Here is an 18728-nt window from a genome sequence, read left to right as displayed (position 1 = left end):
TGAGGGAATATGAATTCAGGATGCACCTAGGGATACAATGCCATGGCATTTCATGGTAAAAGCAGTAAGACTGTTGAAATTTAAAAATTCAACATATGTTAAACTATAAAACTTGCAAGAATTATTAGGCTACATCAGCCTTTCTCAAGAGGGATTCTGAGAGAATCAAGTCCTAATCTCTAAGGCATCTCATCTCCTGTATGTAACCAAGTAACTTCTGTCTTCTGCTTCTAGAATGGTATCTGTGTAGACCATCCTTGGAAGAATTTAGAGAACAATCATGAAATGATTTGTTAGGTTCTGTGGTTCAGATGAGGAAGGCTGGCTGAGAGCTAACAGACACCCTAACTGTCAGATCTGGAAGACTGTGATCACGAAGGCGCCAAAGAATCCACAAAGCTTAGTGGAAACACCCTTAAGTGAAGAACTTCCTAATTCTTTTACTAGCTTACAAACTTCACGAAAGTCTCAATGACATTCCCTGACGTGAAGAAAAGCGTTACAGTGACTGCTCTGCTGCAGCTGGCGCGCATGTTGCTGGCACATCCCCGGGCTCACGGGGAGAAGGCCCTTCCTCTGTCCTCGAACCCGAGCAGATCTACCCACTCACCAGCTGCAGCTGATAGAGCTGGTTCAACATCGTCATATGCTGAGGATTAATTGGCGAGGTTAATAGTGCAGGGTTGAGACCAATGTTTTTTGCTGCAAACTGCAAAAGCTGTGCTTGAACCTGTTAACAAAAAAATGAACCATTAGACATGAATTCTCTATTCAAACATTTACTTGTCTGTGCAGTTTTTTGAGATTCAAAGCTGATTAAATGACAGTTATATTTGTCTCAGTGAACTTCAAAAGCCATTAAAAAATTTACAGACATTTTAACATTAGCAGTTAACATGCTTTTGTGGATAATATGGAAGGAAGGAAGGAAGGAAGGAAGGGAGGGAGGGAGGTAAAGGCAGAAGGCAAGAAAGAGATTTCTTCCTCCAAATATTTTAGTTACGAATTAACTTTCTAAGGCTCTGGGTTACTCCTATCGGTAGCTGATTTCACGTTCTGTCGAAATGAAGGTAAGTGGGCATCATTTAAGGGTGGGAGATGGCGAAGGCGTGGTCTCTGGGAGGAAGTTCGAGCCTCCTCAAAGGAGGCCAGTGCCTGCGTCTCACACAGGCGCCTCGGACCAGTCCCCGCAGGAGCTTGGCAGATGGCACCGCGGCCACCTGACCGGAGGGCCTCGTTCCAGGGCAGGCAGGGATCCCTTCTCAAGTTGACACGCTCGGGAAGTGGTCTCCCCCTGCTCGTGGGACCAGCCATTCCTCTCGGGGGCCCAGCTGCCCAGCCTCCCATGTGGCACATGCACTGGTGTGGCCGGCCAGCCCTGACCGCGACGGTCAGCCTGCCTCCCTGCTCAATTGGCATTCACTGCCTTGAACCCGTCAGGGGCCTGGCACTGGCCAGCTCAGTGTTTTCCACGGCGTGCGCTGTACGCTTATCACAGCATTTACGCAAGATGGTTTTACGCAGAGCACGGAAGAGTATCTTTTACAGTCGTCTAACGTGTATTAGAAAAATGTTGCTTTTTCTCTTTATGACGGATATGTTCAGTTTTAAGAATAAATTTATCTAAATTAAGAAGGCAAGTCAACTTAAAGAAAACACATTATGTAACAGTCGTGGGAAGCACACAGATGAGTGACGTTCGGGATGCGCTGGCTTGCTGAGCGTGCGGAAGGCTGCTCTCTGTCTCCAGGACCCGTCTCTGCTCCTGCGCCTTAGCTGGGGTGGCCATGTCACTAGGCTTGGGCAGTGGGACATGAGTGGAAGTGGTATGTCTCTCGTCTTCCCTCCTGTCATCGGGAAACGGCCGAGGCAGAGCTGCTACTTTCTGCTCTGTTGCTTGGGGGAGAATTACTTGTCTGTCAGGTCTGAGCATCTGTATTTCGGGGTCTCTTTGTTGTAGCAGCTTACAGTGTATCTTGTTTAATGAATTTTACTATTATTTTACCCAGATTTCAGCCATCTCAACTCAGTGCACAGATCTCAGGTCAAACAACTGTGGAGGAATAATTACTTCCAGCGAATTCTCCGATTTACCATTTTAATCTATTATTGAATATTCTTTTAAGGGGTAAGGACTGTAACACTGTAATTAAAAACTCAGTCCAAAGTCAAAAATTATGGAAATGTTCTAAAAGTAAACAATATGAATATGAAAAAAGCTGATATTATGCTTTAGAGCTATGTGAAACAACAATATCCTTTTCCTTAATTCTATTTGCTCTTTTTTTTTTAAAACGATCTAATACTAAAGAATAAACTAAAAAGTCTGTGATATAGACACTATTATATATTGTCACTTTTAGTTTGTCACTAAAGCATTACTCAGTCCTTCACTGCTTCGAAGAATTTTCTTTTACGTCCCAAGCAATTTCACTTTCCTCTCCCACCAACCTAGGAGAATTCAGTGGGTTCATCCGAGTAATCTCAAGACCAGGACAGAAGTCCCATCACTGGCATGTGTCACTGGCAACAGCACTCTGACGGGAGGAGGCCCAGCCCTGGCCTGTGGGGTGGGGGCCCTGGGGGAGCTGCTCTGGAAACGCCTCCCAGGGCAGGAGGGTGGGACGGACAGGGTAACACGGGCGGGCTGACTGGCTCTCAGTGTAGCGCGGACGCGGGTCTGACCTGAGGGGATAGAAACTGAGGCACTTGAGCACGGAGACTGGGCTGGGAGGAGCTCAGGGGCTGCACGGGCGGCTGTGGCGGCTGCTGCAAGGTCCTCGCTGGTGCTGCTCCGCTGCTGCCAAACATGCCCAGATTGCCACTCGGTGTCTGCAGGGAGGCGGAGGGCTCGTTACACAGTCGCCCGGGAGCAAGCGGGGGGCAAGGCTGCACCTGTTCCTGCCGCTCTCAACATGTACCAAAGGGGATGTTTAAGAAGCGCTGTCTAAACTGGGTACAGATGACAGAAGATCTGCCCGCGAAACCTGCCTATGTCTTTAAATCACAGAAGCCGCCCACAGAACCAGTTTTAAGTGCCCCCCCACAAGGCCGTCGTGTTCCAGGAACCTATAATTACACAGAGCCAGGCACAGGAGCGGCAGGCACAGCTGTGTGGGCACCGTCTGTGCTGGGGTAAAGGGCATCATGTGCGCGGACCACTAACCTGGGAGAACAGGACATTTTCCAAAAGGAAATATAATTATGATTTCAACAAACCTGAAATTGAATACATGAACAACTCCAGGCATATTTGTGTTTAACACATATATTTGTGTTAAATATAGTAACTATATATTTGAGTGCTTCTTTCTACTCTCCTGACTGGGTATCTGACCCCCGGGGCCCACCGACCAGGCCGCTGACTTCCCGACAGCAGAAGAGCTGAAACTGGCGCCGCGGCCCAGCGGGCAACAAGAGACGGCCAGGATCACGCGGATGGGGCGCCACTGAGAACTGCCGCCGGCCACCCCAAATCCCACAGCATCGCTGGAAGAGAAGGCTCAGAGCTGTGTGTATGTGAGCCTCCCCGGGGAGAAAATCAAGAAGAGCAGTTCCGTGGACGGGAAGAGCGTGACGTGCTTTCGTATCATTTCATTCCAGGGGAGAGAAGTGACACGAAGCGGCCATCGAGCAAAACCCCAGGTCCCTCCGTTCAGGGACGTCTGAGGGTGACTTTCACCTTCCCCAAGAGTGTCAAAGGCAGGGAACAATGCCAACATCACTCTCTGAAAACCACTGAGAACCTGCAAGAGACGTCACCTCTATCTCTGGGAAAAAGGGGAGAGTATGGCGTTTTCCTGCAGGTCAATGCATTTAAGGTTTCGACTGTCAGGAGAGACAGGACGGCACTGCCTGGACCTGTGAACGCATCAGGCAGGTGAAGACTGCTCTGCGGTCTATGTCATTTCACTAGCAGTACTTGAGTACCAAGGGTGTTTTAGTTACATGTAAAAATAAATATAATTTTGAAGCATTTCCTATAACATGGTTAAATTTCAAGAACTGGATTCAATTCTTGATTAGCAGTACATCACTTGAAAGGAAATCCTTACAATATTTCAGCTCCCTTTACATATTCAGTTATATTCTCAAATGCAGACATTAATTAAAAATAAGAAGGTTTGCGTGTCAAACACACTTTCTTAAAGGCAAGCGAGAGAGACCACGGTGGCCCTCTACCAACCGCCTTACCTGTCTAGAAGAATTCAAGTTCTGCATGCCCAGCCCTGAGGCAATCCCACCCAGGGCCTGATGAGGGAGTGCACTGTTGGAAAGGGGGAGCTTCAGGCTTGGTGAAGGCAAAAATGGTGAAGTCGTGGGCTCTTCCACGAGGCCGCCATCCTGATTGGGGAAAGAAAGCGTGAGCTGTGTGCAGTGCCCGTCCGCACACAAAGCACAAGTTTCCCAGGACACAGAAAGGGATGCGGATGAACAAAGAATTACAAGATCAAAAATGTGTGGACAGGAAAATGGAGAAATGGTCAAAAGGAAGAGGGGAAAAAGAAAAAAGAGAAACAGGATTAAGATGCTGTTTTCATTTTAACAATTATTTTACAAACACACATCAGCTTATAATATTCTCATCACTACTGACCCTGCCTACGGGTAGGAATCAGGAGAGAGACAAACACTGTAAAAAGTCTTACTTGGAAAACACTTTACAACCATTTTCAAATAAAGAGGCTCCTTTTGAGAAGTTATTAGCAAGGCTCTAGGTATACATTAGGTTGAAATCTGCTGACATTCAAATGTTTTTGACCTACAAACAGCGATTTCATATGGTTTAACCTAATAATAAGGTAAATTATAAAACAGACAAAAATCTTGTTATTATTATTTTTTTACATTTATTGGGTGCCAGGTCCTTTGTAAATTTATCTCATCTAACTTCACAACAAACCTGCAGCATTTTAAAAAATTTATCTATCTATCTGTCTGTCTGTCTCTCTATCTATCTATCTATTTTTGGCTATCTATCTATCTATCTATTTATTTTTGGCCATGCCATGCGGCATGCAGAATCTTAGTTCCCTGACCAGGGAGCAAACTCGTGCCTCCTGCAATGGAAGTGCAGAGTTTTAACCACTGGACCACTAGGGAAGTCCCCAAACCTGTAGTATTATCTCACATTTTAAAGATACGGAAATAAGTCAGGGTCCCACACTTAGCAAATAAAAATACAGGGTGCGGAGTTAAACTGGAATTTCAGATAAACTACTAATAACATCTTAGAATAAATATGGTCCAAAAACGACTCATTGTTGTCTGAAATTCCGATTTCTCTGGGCACAGGGGCGCCGGGCAAGGCGAGGACGCCACTCCGTGGGGAGCTGGCAGAGGACACAGCTAATCTGAGAACAGACGAACTCTCATCTCTTCTCCTAGGAGCTTGCTTTTAGGCTGTTTGTTTGCTTTAAACTTGTCCTTTCTTGCTTCCACTTTGTTTTCAAGGATGAACATTTTGACTGATTTTAACGGGATGCTGTTTCCCCCCCTGAGGTCACACCAACCTGGAGAGGGAGCACCAAGCCTGACAATACTAAGGGGAATGAACTGGCGACTACACTTGTTGAAACATCTAAGGGGATTTTCCCACAGACCCCTGCGTGTTCTCTGAAGTAGCCCATCCAAGCAAGGGCCACGAGACATGGGTGCCCGTGCCTAACCACTTCTAGACCCTTTTTCCTGAGATTAGACATGTAATACATCATTTCCAGTGGGAAGGACTGTGCATATAAAGTAAGACCGTAAAACGGAAATGTGATGGACCCTTGTCTATTGGACAAATTGAAGCAGCCAAGTTCACCTGCTAACGTGAAAATCAGTTTCCAATTTCAGTATTTTTATTCCTAGTCCCATCATATGAAATACAACACAACCTCTTTTGAGTTAAACATTCATATATATTAGACAAATGGGTAAAAGTCACTTAAATATTATAGCCCAATAACTTTTTAATCCAACACAGTGAAAATGAAAAACACCTCTTGTTAAAAACAAACAAAAAGCCACCTAAACTCATACCTTGTCCAGGAAGGTGGGGCGGTCCACGGAAGACTCTTTGGAGATGGGTGGGCGGCAGCCAAGGGGCTTGGTGACCATCCCATTGTAGTCGGTCACTCCCAGTCCACGCTTGTCCACGTCCACCTTCTTTTCCAGCAGAGCGCCTGGGGCACAGCAGACAGAAGCAGCGCTTGAAACGCGACGCCTCGGGGCTCGGCTGCGCGTTCTGAGCACAGACGGGCACCAGCCTACGCCTCCGGGAAGGAGTTAAGACGCTCACCCCCCAGAACACAGGGGCCTCGGTTTGGCTCTGGCCGGGCCCGGGAGCCTGTGGTCTGGCCCCTGCGCCTCGTCCCTCGCAGCCACGCCGGCCACCTCTGCCACTGTGGTGCTAGGCCCTTCCTCTCCCCTGGGACTTGTCGCCTCTTTTTCCAAAGAGGGCCCTCCCCTGGCCGCCCCGCCTCACGGCCATCGGTCTCCACCTGCTGAGTCCCTACTGGCTGTAAGGGCCTGTCCGAATGTCGGGGATACAACACAACGCAGACCAGACGGAGTCTGTCCTTGTGCTCTTCCGATTCAGAGGCTGGTGTTTGTTCCACTCTCTCTGACTCTGCGCCGCCTCACGGCTCTGAGGAGGCGGGACTAACCCCCTCCAGCTCACACCGATTCCCTCTGTCCCGGCAGCTTATACCACCCATTTGGCATTTGCATGTGATAATAAAGTTGATCCTCATTATTTGTGAATTCCGAGCTTGTGAATTCACCTACTTGCCAAAATATACTCGTAGCCCCCAAATCAATATTATGGCGCTTTTGGGTCACTTGTGGACGCGTGGGGTGGTGAAGAATTTGAGCCCCCGACACACACATTCCCAGATCAGGCTCTCACAAAGCGACAGGTGTCCTTTTGTGGTGTATTCAGGGCCATCTCTGCTTTTGGTTGGTCATCGCAGTGGTCCCCATGGTCCCCAAGCCAATGTGCTGTCTAGTGTCCTAAGCGCAAGAAGGCCGCACGTGCCTGCTTCGTTCAGCAGCTGCTGCAGCGGCGCTGCCCAGGCGGCCGAGTTCAGCTGATGAACAGGGCAGTGCAGCCGGAACAGGGACAGAAAGTCACCATCGTGTATAAGGCTGTGTGGGGGGAGCTAAAGTAATGTCTACAGTGTGAGATGAAGCTTCAGAAAAGATGGAAAGTGGCTCAATTTGTGGATTCACAAGATGATGACTTATTTAAAAAAAGGATAGCTCACGGCATTGGTGTGAGTCGAAAAGGGAACAAAATCTATGGTCACGGTATCCAGGGTCAGCAGGATGTTCAACCCTTCGTAGCTAATGCTTTATTATAAAGAAATATGGCACATAATTATTTGTGAGAAATACATATTAAATACGGTGTCTTTAAACAGAAACACACATAAAACAAGGTTACGTGTTGACTGGTTGACAAAAATGCTGTGGCCAGAGGCTCAGACGACCTCAACCCTGTATGTCCCCGAGGAGCAAGGGTTTAGTACTTCCTGATTCAGTGTCTGCAGGGACTTTACAGGACATAAGGACCACGAATGATGAGAATCAGCTGTATTTTACATGTAAACATTTAACATAATTGATACTATTTTTAAAGCAATTCCAGAACTAGGGTTGCTTGTTCCTTGACAGTAACTCTCATCTCTCAGCCAGCAGGCGATGCTCCCGTGGGGCCCTGAGCAAGCCCTGCCGGGCGCGGCACAATAACAGCTGACTCAGAGCCCAACGAGGTGGGCACGTGGTCCCAGTGCCTTTCTCCAAGAGGGTCACTATCTCCCCCCCTCAAAATAGATGGAGATAGAAAAAATTCATCTATTTGTTGCAAAAATGAAAAAAAAAAAAAAAACCCCAACAAACAGAAAAAGCAAACGCGGTTCAATGTGGTGTTTGGCCATTTGTCCCCAGCGCCCACCAGTCCTGAGGGACTGGCCCCGTGGCAGGTGCACATCCTGCGGGTGGTCCTGTCTCCCCAGCACGTATTCAACCATTAACCCACGACTCTGAACATGAAAACTCACAAACTGGTATCTTTAAAAAAAAGTGTGCTTTAGGTATGTCATCTTACTTACTCATGGCCTGGTCAAGATTCATATTGTTACTCTTCAAGGCCTCTTCAGCTGGCTCTCTCTGTGGAGGGAAACAGAGTTTTCACTAGGACTGCGTGTTAACAAAAGCAAAAGCTTGTAAAGAGCTCTATCACTATTAACTCAGGGAAGTGATTGATATTAACCTAATATTGTTAGGTTTTGGAACTAGAAATACTTTTCTTCCTTGTGGTTAGAGATAAATATCTTCTAAATAAAAAATACTTGTAATAAGAAAATGTACTGAATTGATTTTTAGAGGGAAGAACTTGTATTTCACACTTTAAACCCCAAATGTCCAGTGCCAGGAGTCTTGTTTCTGACTCTGTGGTTCAGCAGGGTGAAACCTCTCCCAGGGCAGCTGCAGGAAGTCACGGTAAGAGTCAGATTCTAGGCTCTGCTGTAAACTACTTGTCACTAAAAAATGTAAAAACAACATGACACAAAACAGGTAGGTTCATTTTGATAATTATCTCTCTGATTGAAACAGACTAGTCTCGGTGGAGGCCGAAACCAAGCTGGGCATGGTGTTGAAGCACTGCAGGGCCAGTGTGGGCCTATCACCTCACCCGTGGGGAGGCTGGGCCCCCGGCCGCGCCCGCACAGGGTCACGGGGCTGCGCCCCACGTGAAGTATGTGGTCCCCTGCTCCAGTCTGGGGCCACTCTAGACACATCCTTTAGGGACATCTGCAGCAATCAAAAGGTAAACACTCATTTGAATAAAGATTTGGAAAGAAGACATTTGAAGGGGCTAGGTGGCAGATATTGAAGGGGCTACGTGGCAGATACAGGAGGTACTGCTCACGGTCTGAACTCCTGCCACTGGCTCTTAGGGACTGAAGAGACGGGGAGGCATTTTCAGAAGAAGACCCTAAGATTTCCAACTCTCCCTACACACGATCTGAAACTCAGGAAGCAAATAGTTCTGGTTAGGATTCTTTATCTGGACACGAGGCTTTAGTACTTTATACCAAGTTTTCTCTTGAGATCTTGGTCAATGTACTGCATAAACGAACGAAACTCACTTTTAATTATAGATGAAAAGAAAATATAAAACTGTATAAACCAATGAAAATTAAAAACCCCACATCATTTTTTATTCTAGGAAAAGGTTCTCACACCTTTCTTGATAGAAATGATGTGGATCTTTGCTGCAGTTCAAAGCAATGATCCCTAAGCAGAAGCGCCCAGGTGAAAGGGGAATTTACGAGTTAGGTTTTGCCAACAATCTCATCCCCCAAGTCTTCCTTCCGTGTTACACATGACAAAGGTGGGCAGGACACAACAGGGCCATGCAGGGCAGGACACATGGCGGGAGGAGTAAAGTAAGACGCCAGTCACCGGGAAGCCCATGTCTGTGAGTTGTTTGATCAGCCGGGTCATGATCCAGGCCTCGTCCTGCTTGCCAGATGTTTTCATGCCCTAGAACCAAGTGTGGGAAGGAGAAAGGCCATGAGCCACGCTTTAATGCATTTCTTCCAGAAATGGGAGATGCCTAAAATTCGTGTCGATTTACACGTCACAGTGTCTCTGCTACCGCTGAGCAATGCTGTGCTCCACATTGCCCCGACAGCATTTGGCGGCTCGTGCTAGGAAACGCTTCAGGGTGCTTCTGAGGTTGGCATGTGTGTGCCATTTATGGACTTAAAAAAGCAAGATAATTATTTCTTTTCCCCAGAGAATGAATTTAGTTCATCACAAATATGTACCGCTTCCATTCTCAAATAATCATAATAAGTGCTCCCTTGAACACGACCCTATAATAACCATATGAAGTTTACTAAAAATTACATAGCTTTTGCCTTTTTATAAGCTTTATTCTAAAAGATGACAAAATACAGGGTGTTCGTTCCAACAGAAAAGACAAGATGAAAGGGACCAAAAAAACCTATTAATTTTGTTAATTATTCATCGCTTATGGCCTGTAGGGTGGAGAAAAAAAATAAGTGGGGAAATGGCGGTGAGGGAGAGGATGAAGACAAAAGGAGGGAGTCCAGTGGAAAGGAAAGGGCAGCGAGACGGAGAGGGGGCAGCAGGGCACCGCGGAAGGGCTGAGCGTCAAGATGTGGCCCCCTCAAGAATCTCCTGCTCTTCTGCAACGCGGGGGATCTAACAGTGCGTTACTACCATATACAAAGGATTCTTCACAGTGCTTTCAAAACTGAGCCTGCGGGCTTCCCTGGTGGTGCAGTGATTGAGAGTCTGCCTGCCAATGCAGGGGACACGGGTTCGAGCCCTGGGAAGGGGAAGATCCCACATGCCGCGGAGCAACTAAGCCCGTGAGCCACAACTACCGAGCCTGCGCGTCTGGAGCCTGTGCCCCGCAACAAGAGAGGCCGCGACAGTGAAAGGCCACGCACTGTGATGAAGAGTGGCCCCCGCTCGCCGCAACTATAGAAAGCCCTCGCACAGAAACGAAGACCCAACACAGCCAAATAAATTAAAAAAAAAAAAAAGTACAATTGGCAGTGATGAAGTTAGGGCTGGGAAAAGAATGTGTCATTAATGAATGAATTTATTAATTAATAAATCATTTAAAAAAAAAAAAAAACTGAGCCTGCCACAATCACAGGACGGAGCATGTGGGGTGACTGTAAACTAACACGCTCACTCTCCTCAAGGAAGTGGCTTCTCTAGAGGTGATTTTAATCATTACTCTGCGGCCAGAGCCAGGTTTGCCAAGAATATACAATATTTAAACTGATCAATTTGGTGTTTCTGGTCCCATCATTAACAGGATTATTTGCCAGCCTGATTGTGAAAAGACTTAATTTGAAGTCTGCAATCATTTCTACTCTTTATGAGCAAAAAGCCGTGGTTTTAGTTTCTGGGTTCTGCTTACTGCTAATTGAATGGTTTTCAAATTGAAAAATTTTTGAACGGATAATACATTCACATGATTCAAAAGCAGAAAAAAGGGGCACATGGAAGCATCTTCTTCCCGCCCCATGGCCCGTCCGCTGAGTTCTTCTCTCCTTACTCATCCTTCCAGAGAATTTTAAATTCAACAGAGGCCATTACGAGTACGTGTGTGCCTCACACTCACACACCCATTTTCTCTTCTCTTCCCCTGCCCCCCAAAAGCGGGGTTGTGCTATACAGATTCTCTGTATCTTGCCTTTCACTTAGCAATATATTTCATTGATCTTTTCCTATCAATGTTTAGTTTCTTTAAAAAAAACTTTAGTTTTTCATAATACGGTTGTAGCATAATTTAACTAGTTACCCCATCAATGTGCATTTAAGTTACTATTTTTTTGCTGTCCCTTGACAAGCAGAAGGGCTGTGTCAAAGTGCTGACGCATCTGTAATTTTGACAGATGACGCCACACCGCCCTCCATTTTGGGTTACATTAGTTTACATTTCCACCAGCAACGTACGAGAGTGCTGGTTTCCCTACAGCTTTGCGAAGACAGCGTGTTTTGGATTTCTGCTGGGGTGAGAGATGAAAAACGGCATTTCTTTATGTTGTTTTAAATTGAATTCTCTTCTGCAAGTTGAATGTCCTTTGACACGTTTAGCAGCGACTCGTGTTCCTTTTCTATGGATCGCCTGCTCACATTCTTCGCTATTTGTCTACTGGATTACTGGTGGGTTTTTTTTTTTAAAAAACAGTTTCTAGGATCTTTCTCTATTTATCAGGAAGGTGAGTCTTCTCTATGACTTACAAATATTTTTTTCCAGTTTGTTATTTGTCTTTTGACTTTGATGATGAAATTTTCTATCAGGTATAGTTTTTATGTTTACTGAAGTTTATAAGCCTTTCATTCCATGGCTTTTAGATTTTGGTCATAGTTAGAAAGGCCTCTTCCTCACCAAGATAGTTTTCAAAATTCTCTTACATTTTTCTCTTTCATATTTGAATTTGTGATCTACTTGGAAGCTGTCTTGGTGCGCATCTGTGCTGTGAACCTCACTTGATTTCTTCCAGAGGCTGTGCAACTGGGTGCAGAGAACAGAGTCCCTGGGGAGTTCTCACACTTCCTGCTCCCAGGACCCCATTACCTCTCTTAAAAACTGAGGATCCTAAAGAAGTTTTGTTTATATGGGTTGTATTTATTGATATTTACTGTATTAGAAATTAAAACTGAGAAATTTTAAAAACTGTATTAATTTGTTTAAAGATAACCATAACAAAGATATTATATGTTAATATAACAATGTTTTGTAATGGAAAATAATTATATTTTCTAAAACAAAAATTTTTAGTGAGAAGAGTGGCATTGTCGTACCTGACTGAACATCTCTCTACTGTCCGGCTTCACAGAAGCAGCTGGATTCACCCATCTGTCCCTGCCTTTGCTCTGCTGTGACAGCAATGGCACGTAGTCTCTGGAAAACCCCATTCTACGCTCGGCAGAGACCCCCTGAGAGGGCCTCAGGACCACCAGGGTCCTGAGAGCATTTTGAGAACCTCAGATCTCTCTGTCACTGTTACCTGGAGATACCACCTTGAAACTGAATGTTTTTAAGTACCACCACTGATTTTTAGAGTTTATTTCCTTTAGTGTCGCACGCACCTTTTGGAGTCCTTTTTTGGGGGCGTTCCCCCAGGAACTGCAGGAAGAGGTGCTTTCTTGGGAAGCGGCGTTGTTCCACATGCCCCCGTCCTCGTCTTCCCACTGACCGGCACCGAGGTTCGCATCGTCCCCGCCGCTGCCCCAGCCTTCTTGCATAGATTTTGAAGCTATAAAGAGAGGGAACACGAACGTATCAGATTCACCATTCCCAAAGCAGACAAGGGTGCCCTATCACATCATTTAGGGGGAGGCAGGACAAAAGGGGTGTACATAACCTCCCTTTTACTACTTTGTTTCCCTTAGACCTAAGAATTTAATTTTCTACTAGAAATGTAATATACATGTATATGTGTACCTATTTTTTTCTTCAAACTTCAGCTATTTGTAGCCTGTGCTGTTCCAAACTCCTTTAACCAACTAGAGGTCATTTCGAAGCATGGACATTCTAACAGTAAATCCTGGGGCTACCGAAGGTGGCAGCCTCTGCGTGATGTGGAACGGCTGGTAAAACGCAGAGTCCTGAAAAGCGTCACTATCCTGCCTGTCATGTGGTGTGTCACGTGGACCAGTGTTCCCCCAGCGCGACCAGACCCGAGTCGCCAGGGGATCAGGAGAAATGCAGCGGTCTGTGGTTGGGCCCAACAGGTCTGCGCTTTTGACAAGCTCCCAGGAGATGCTCCCAGAATGACAGGATGCAGACAGCTGAGGCTACAGGCAGAGGGAGCTACAAGCTGAACACTGAGTTTCGATTTCAGGATATTATTTTTCTCCTTTCTTAAAATACAAAGCAATTCTTGGTATAAAAGTTACCCCAAATTTTCACTTGCTGGGGAATCTGAAGAAGGACAAAGATCAGGTGACAGTACTGTTAGCTAGAGTCTGTAAGACGATGAAGACATGAGGCTTACAAGGTGGACAGGCATATAATTAGGCCTCCAAGGACAAATTATAAAAACAAATATACTACCTCAGCGCCTGAATCTAAATACCCAGGAGCTCCCCATCCTTTAGATGTATAACAAGAAGTAATATAAATGAAATAAATAATCCAGCAGAATGGTTGGTATACAGAGCATACTATCCAGTGTTAACAAAGTAACAAAATACTAAAACAATAAAATTTCATTTTAAGATCGGAGACATTTAATGGTGTCCAAAAAAAAAAAAAAAACCGAGCTTCTGCAGCCATGTGAACAATTAATTTTAATACCAGACTTAAATCAGCAAATATATTCATGCTCTTGTCATAAGTATCACATTGCAAAACAGCCACACGTTACAGGATTCCACTTGGTAAACATGATCTGGACATTTGTAAGGATGTACATTTTATACGTATACTTACTATACTTTCAGATAATGGGAGGAAAACAGCATGGTTTTTCTTTTTAAGAAAAGAAAAAAAGAGAGAAAAAGCATAAACCTGGAGAATCTAAAGCAGAATTTTGTTTACTTGAAAGCAAAGCAAGTGTCAGACTGCTGTTATGTAATGTATGTTTCAAAACCTAATCTCAAAAAGAAAAATGGCCTGCCTTATCCACCTTGCTCAGTGAAACAGCAAGTTTAAATAGTTTGAATGGCAGGTAGGTGAACACTGCTGAAGAAGCGTGGAGGCTAGTAACCATCGAGCAGCTAAGCTTTATTGCTCTGATCCTTGTATTTATTTTTCTGTAAAAAGGAGAACATGGACTTCTCTTAAAAGCTCCCTTGTGTTCATGTATCAGACAGGGTAATATTTCTTTATAGTTTTAGTTTAATGTTAGACTTAAAAATGAGGAGAGCGTCCTAAAACACTAATTCTTAAAATTCAATGAGAAGTACCCCTCTAAACAGACTACCTGGGTCCATCTCGAACCGGCCAACCCAGGGCAGGCAGGCAGCGCGGCTCACCTGGTTTGCACAGGGTTGGGGCGGCCGCGGGGGCGCCGGCTCTTCCAAATGTCACCGCCGGCTCGGTGGGCTGGTCCCCCCATCCGCTGCCGCTGCTGGGCGGCTTGCCCCATGCTGCTGTGCCGTTATCAACCAGGGTAGAAGGGGAGGATGGCTCTCCCCAAGAGTTTTCAGCCTTTGAATGAACATTAGGCATTTCTCCCCAGCCTGACGAAACTGAAAAGGGCACCAGGGGAGAGAGAAAACAATAAAAATGAAACAGAGAGAGAAAGTAAAAATGGTAATTTCAAGTTCAAAATAATTTTGAGATAATCTATCTTTAGGATGGCTTTCAGTAGAAAGTGAAAAGGAGACAATATTGAATCTAATCAGATTTGTTCAGTTTTTTTTAAAGTGGCATTGTTCTCACTCCTGACCCCTACCCACTTAAAAGTCCATTATATTAAAAACTATTCAATTCACAGTATTTGCAACATGATAGAGTTTAAAAGAATAGTTTAAAAACTAAAGTTTAAGAAGTAGCTCTTTTACTTCTGGTATTATATGTAACAACCTAAAAGAAATTTCATGTTATATTAATCTCTTATAAAAAAATTTACAAGTGGCAAATATACACTGAAAATTATTTTTGCTTATCTTTTGACCAACCATCAAAGACATAGATCTGGGCAAAGAAATGAGAAGATGGCAGATTAGACATGTACAAAAAAAGTAATAATAGAGAACCCAGACAGTTCTCAGGTACCAGCAGTGGGCTGAGAAAGAGCTGAGGCATTCGTCTTTAAAGATGGGAACAGAGTGGAGGAATTATGGATAAGGGTGGTTCCAACAGACACACTGATTGCAAGTGTTTTTCAGAATTCTTCTTTCATTCCTCCACCCAGTCCTGTTGCCATAGCACCCTGATCTGGGACTGGGATGCAATGAAACTAGATAATGGTCCCTAATGAATCCAGAAGGTTATGGCATCACTATCTACAGGCACAGAAGAGGTCACAAGACCAGGCAACAGTAAGGATCTCCCCACCTTCTTTATACTTTAGTAAGAAAAACATTTTATGTTACATATGCAAACTTCATTTTTTCCAAATCAACCCAATTTCTGATCTTTTTGCTTTTGCCCATAAGCTCACTTGACACTACTGATAGTCACACTGACAGCGCATATCACTTGTAGTTTTCATACAGATACAGTTTCTCGGAGACAGAACTGTGAATGTTTTAAATACTAACTGAAGAATAGAAAGCATAAAATACAAGTAGCCAACCACAAATTTTAAGTTATTTGGTTAAAATATGGATATTACCATCTCCATTATGAAATTAATTTTCTGACTAAAAATAGCATGTGATCAGCTCCCATGATGCTTTACTCTAATAAAATGCAATAATATTGATTCACAATAAAAGTACATGCAACCTATGAATCATTTAAAATTACAAGCTCTATGCTAAGCAATATATTATGTAAATTATTACCAATATCAGGGAAGTTAGCCTTAATTGCTGTTGTCAGCAATTGCTAACTGTAATATTACCTATAATTACACATAAAACAATAATGCATTTTGGGAGAAGGAGCTTTACAAATCGAAGGGACAAAATTAAATTAGGAAAATTAACACAGATGACAAAAATTATGGAAGTTTTGGGAAGATAAAATAATACAGGTGTTGCTAGAGGCCAATCAGCTGTAAAAATACTGATTTACCGTTGGTAATTAAATAACAAATTCACCTAAAATCTGTCACCCTTATACTGCCATCTCTTTGAAAGACAGTACTACAAATTATTTAATTAAGTCAAAACTAAATATTTAGTCAAAAACTAAATATTAGTCAAAACTAAATATACTAATATTTGCTTTGATGCAAAGCAAATATTTTTGGTAGCTAGGAAATAAGTTTAAATACATACTACTAAAATAAATACGATCTCCACTTTTAATGTTTATTGCTCAAGTGAATTTGGTATCCTTGTTGTTAATAATTTTATAGAAGTTCTTTTAAAGTTGGGCTTAATGAGACTGAACAAATTTCTATCTTGCATTAAAACACTGATATTAAAGTTTTAAAAAATGGTCCATGGGATACAGGAGTCATTACCCCCCAATCCCCACTTTTTTTTTTTTGGCCACACCGCATGCGGGATCTTAGTTCCCTGACCAGGGATCGAACCCACGCCCCCTGCAGTGGAAGCGCAGTCTTAACCACTGGACTGCCAGGGAAGTCCCAAGTATCTCCCTTCTTCAACTGAACAAACACAGTGCTGGGAATAAAATAACAACAGCAATGAGATGCCACCAGAATATGCAGTTTTCAGTCCGTTTTAAATATACAGTAAGCCCCCTACATACGAACGAGTTACGTTCCGAGAGCGCGTTTGTAAGTCCAATTTGTTCGTAAGTTCAACAAGGTTAGCCCAGGTACCCAACTAACACAATCGGCTATATAGTACTGTACTGTAATAGGTTTATAATACTTTTCAAACAAATAATACGTAAAAAAACAAACACAAAAAATAAAGAAAACATTTTTAATTTTACAGTACAGTACCTTGAAAAGTACAGTACGACAGCTGGCATACAGTACAAGGGGCTGGCATCGAGTGAACAGGCAAGAAGAGTTACTGACTGGAGGAGGGAGAGGAGGTGGGAGATGGTAGAGCTGAAGGATTGTCAGCAATAGGAGACAAAGGGTAAACTGCAATTTTACTCACGCATCCTGGGCTTGAAATAAATATACTGTACTACTGTACTCTATACAGCACTGTACAGTACAGTACACAAAAGCACAACCACTTGCAGAGGATGCACGCACGTGACAATGTACGCCAGACATGTCGTTACCGAACCCAGGTCCGGCTGCTCGCCGCTCAAAAGCCAATGAAGAGGCCAGGTTGGTGGAAATGAAAGTTTGCTTTATTTTGGATGCTGGCAACAAGTGGGGAGGGTGGGGAGGGCGGACGCCTGTCCAAAGGCCGACTCCCCCCTCCCCCGACAATCAGGGGGCAAGAGCTTTTCTAGACAGAGGGAGGGGGCTACATGTAGAAACAGCACAGTCAGCTCTGACAGGCATCTTGAAATTGGTCATCAGTGGTCTGACCAGAGTCATCTGGATTGTTTTAGGTACAGTTAATCTGCAGTTCCAGGGTCTGTTCGTTTCCAGTTCCTTGAGGCCAATTCTTGGAATTGTGGCAGCTTATGTCATGGCTACAGCGTGGTCATCATGTAGGTAACTTCTTCCACCTGGTGCGGGTTTCAGTATCTATAAGACAGCTCACAGGATACGGCTCAGAATACTATCTACAGCCCTTGAGGAGGAACTAAAGGTCCTTGACTATGTTCACTGACTAAACTTTTCCTTTGTTTTCCTTTGTTTCTGCATTTTCTCACTTCTCTGATTAAACTTATTCTTCGGCTGAAGTTTTTCCACAGACAAAAGGCAGGCTGAGGACATGGTGGGAGGGGGCAAGGACCCTAGGGTCCTGTTCCGTTTCAATGTGAACTAACTAATGTGCCTGGACATGTGAACGCACATTCACATCTTTGAAAGTTCGCAACTTGAAGGTTGGTATGTAGGGGACTTACTGTACATTTTTTATCTTTCTATCACAACGGAGAAAACCAGGGTGCCCAAGTGCTGCAGGCCCAGAAGACTGGCGTAAAAATGAGCACAGAGCAGATAAGAGGCCAGGAAACAGAACCTAGAGAAAGAGAATCTTCACCCGACTCAAAGATTCTCATCCTAAGCACTACAGACAGTTAAGTTGGGAGGTGGCATTTGTTCTTCTGTGAAATAAGAAATCAATGCTAGCTTGTTCCATGGATGCTACTTAGAGAGTTTTGTAAGTGTGACAGGCACTCCTTTTGGGGAAGAAAGGTTCAGTTAAAAAGTGACCAATTACAATTAAGTGAAGGAAAAATAAAGGACTGAAAATTTAATTGATTAGGCATTTGAGCGCCTGCTATGTGCTTGGTATTTTTAGGTACTAACTCAAGTATTAACGAGATGGGAGTTTGTTCATAATGATGGCACTTAAGCTTAATGTAAATTTATTACAATGCATGGATGGCTACTGGCTTACGGAGGGGCAGAGCAGCAACAATTTTTCATATTTACTGCAGCAACAATTAATTTTTCACATTTGAAATCAAGACAGGTACTTAGAGTGAAGCTTTATGCGGAAGAGTTTGCTCAGTC

The 18728-nt window shown here is 44.0% G+C and overlaps 1 protein-coding gene across 5 annotated transcripts in view; it reads right to left on the bottom strand.

The window, feature by feature from the left end:
• Positions 1-18728, bottom strand: part of TNRC6C (trinucleotide repeat containing adaptor 6C) — a 133853-nt gene that overhangs the window by 20577 nt on the left and 94548 nt on the right. For 4 of the 5 annotated variants that reach the window (XM_059908718.1, XM_059908720.1, XM_059908717.1 and 1 more), the window contains exons 6-13: positions 14527-14742; positions 12637-12803; positions 9457-9537; positions 8100-8157; positions 6028-6170; positions 4195-4344; positions 2686-2832; positions 611-730 (exon numbers count right to left, since the gene is read on the bottom strand). In XM_059908718.1, coding sequence (XP_059764701.1) covers positions 611-730; positions 2686-2832; positions 4195-4344; positions 6028-6170; positions 8100-8157; positions 9457-9537; positions 12637-12803; positions 14527-14742 — 1082 coding nt within the window. The remainder of the gene's footprint in view (positions 1-610; positions 731-2685; positions 2833-4194; positions 4345-6027; positions 6171-8099; positions 8158-9456; positions 9538-12636; positions 12804-14526; positions 14743-18728) is intronic. The other variant, XM_059908719.1, reaches the window with a different exon arrangement.

The sequence above is a fragment of the Balaenoptera ricei genome, chromosome 20 (genome assembly GCF_028023285.1).
Source record: "Balaenoptera ricei isolate mBalRic1 chromosome 20, mBalRic1.hap2, whole genome shotgun sequence".
NCBI classification, from domain to species: Eukaryota; Metazoa; Chordata; class Mammalia; order Artiodactyla; family Balaenopteridae; genus Balaenoptera; species Balaenoptera ricei.
Note: the sequence above shows the minus strand (reverse complement) of the source record. Positions and strands in the feature narration are given on the sequence as shown.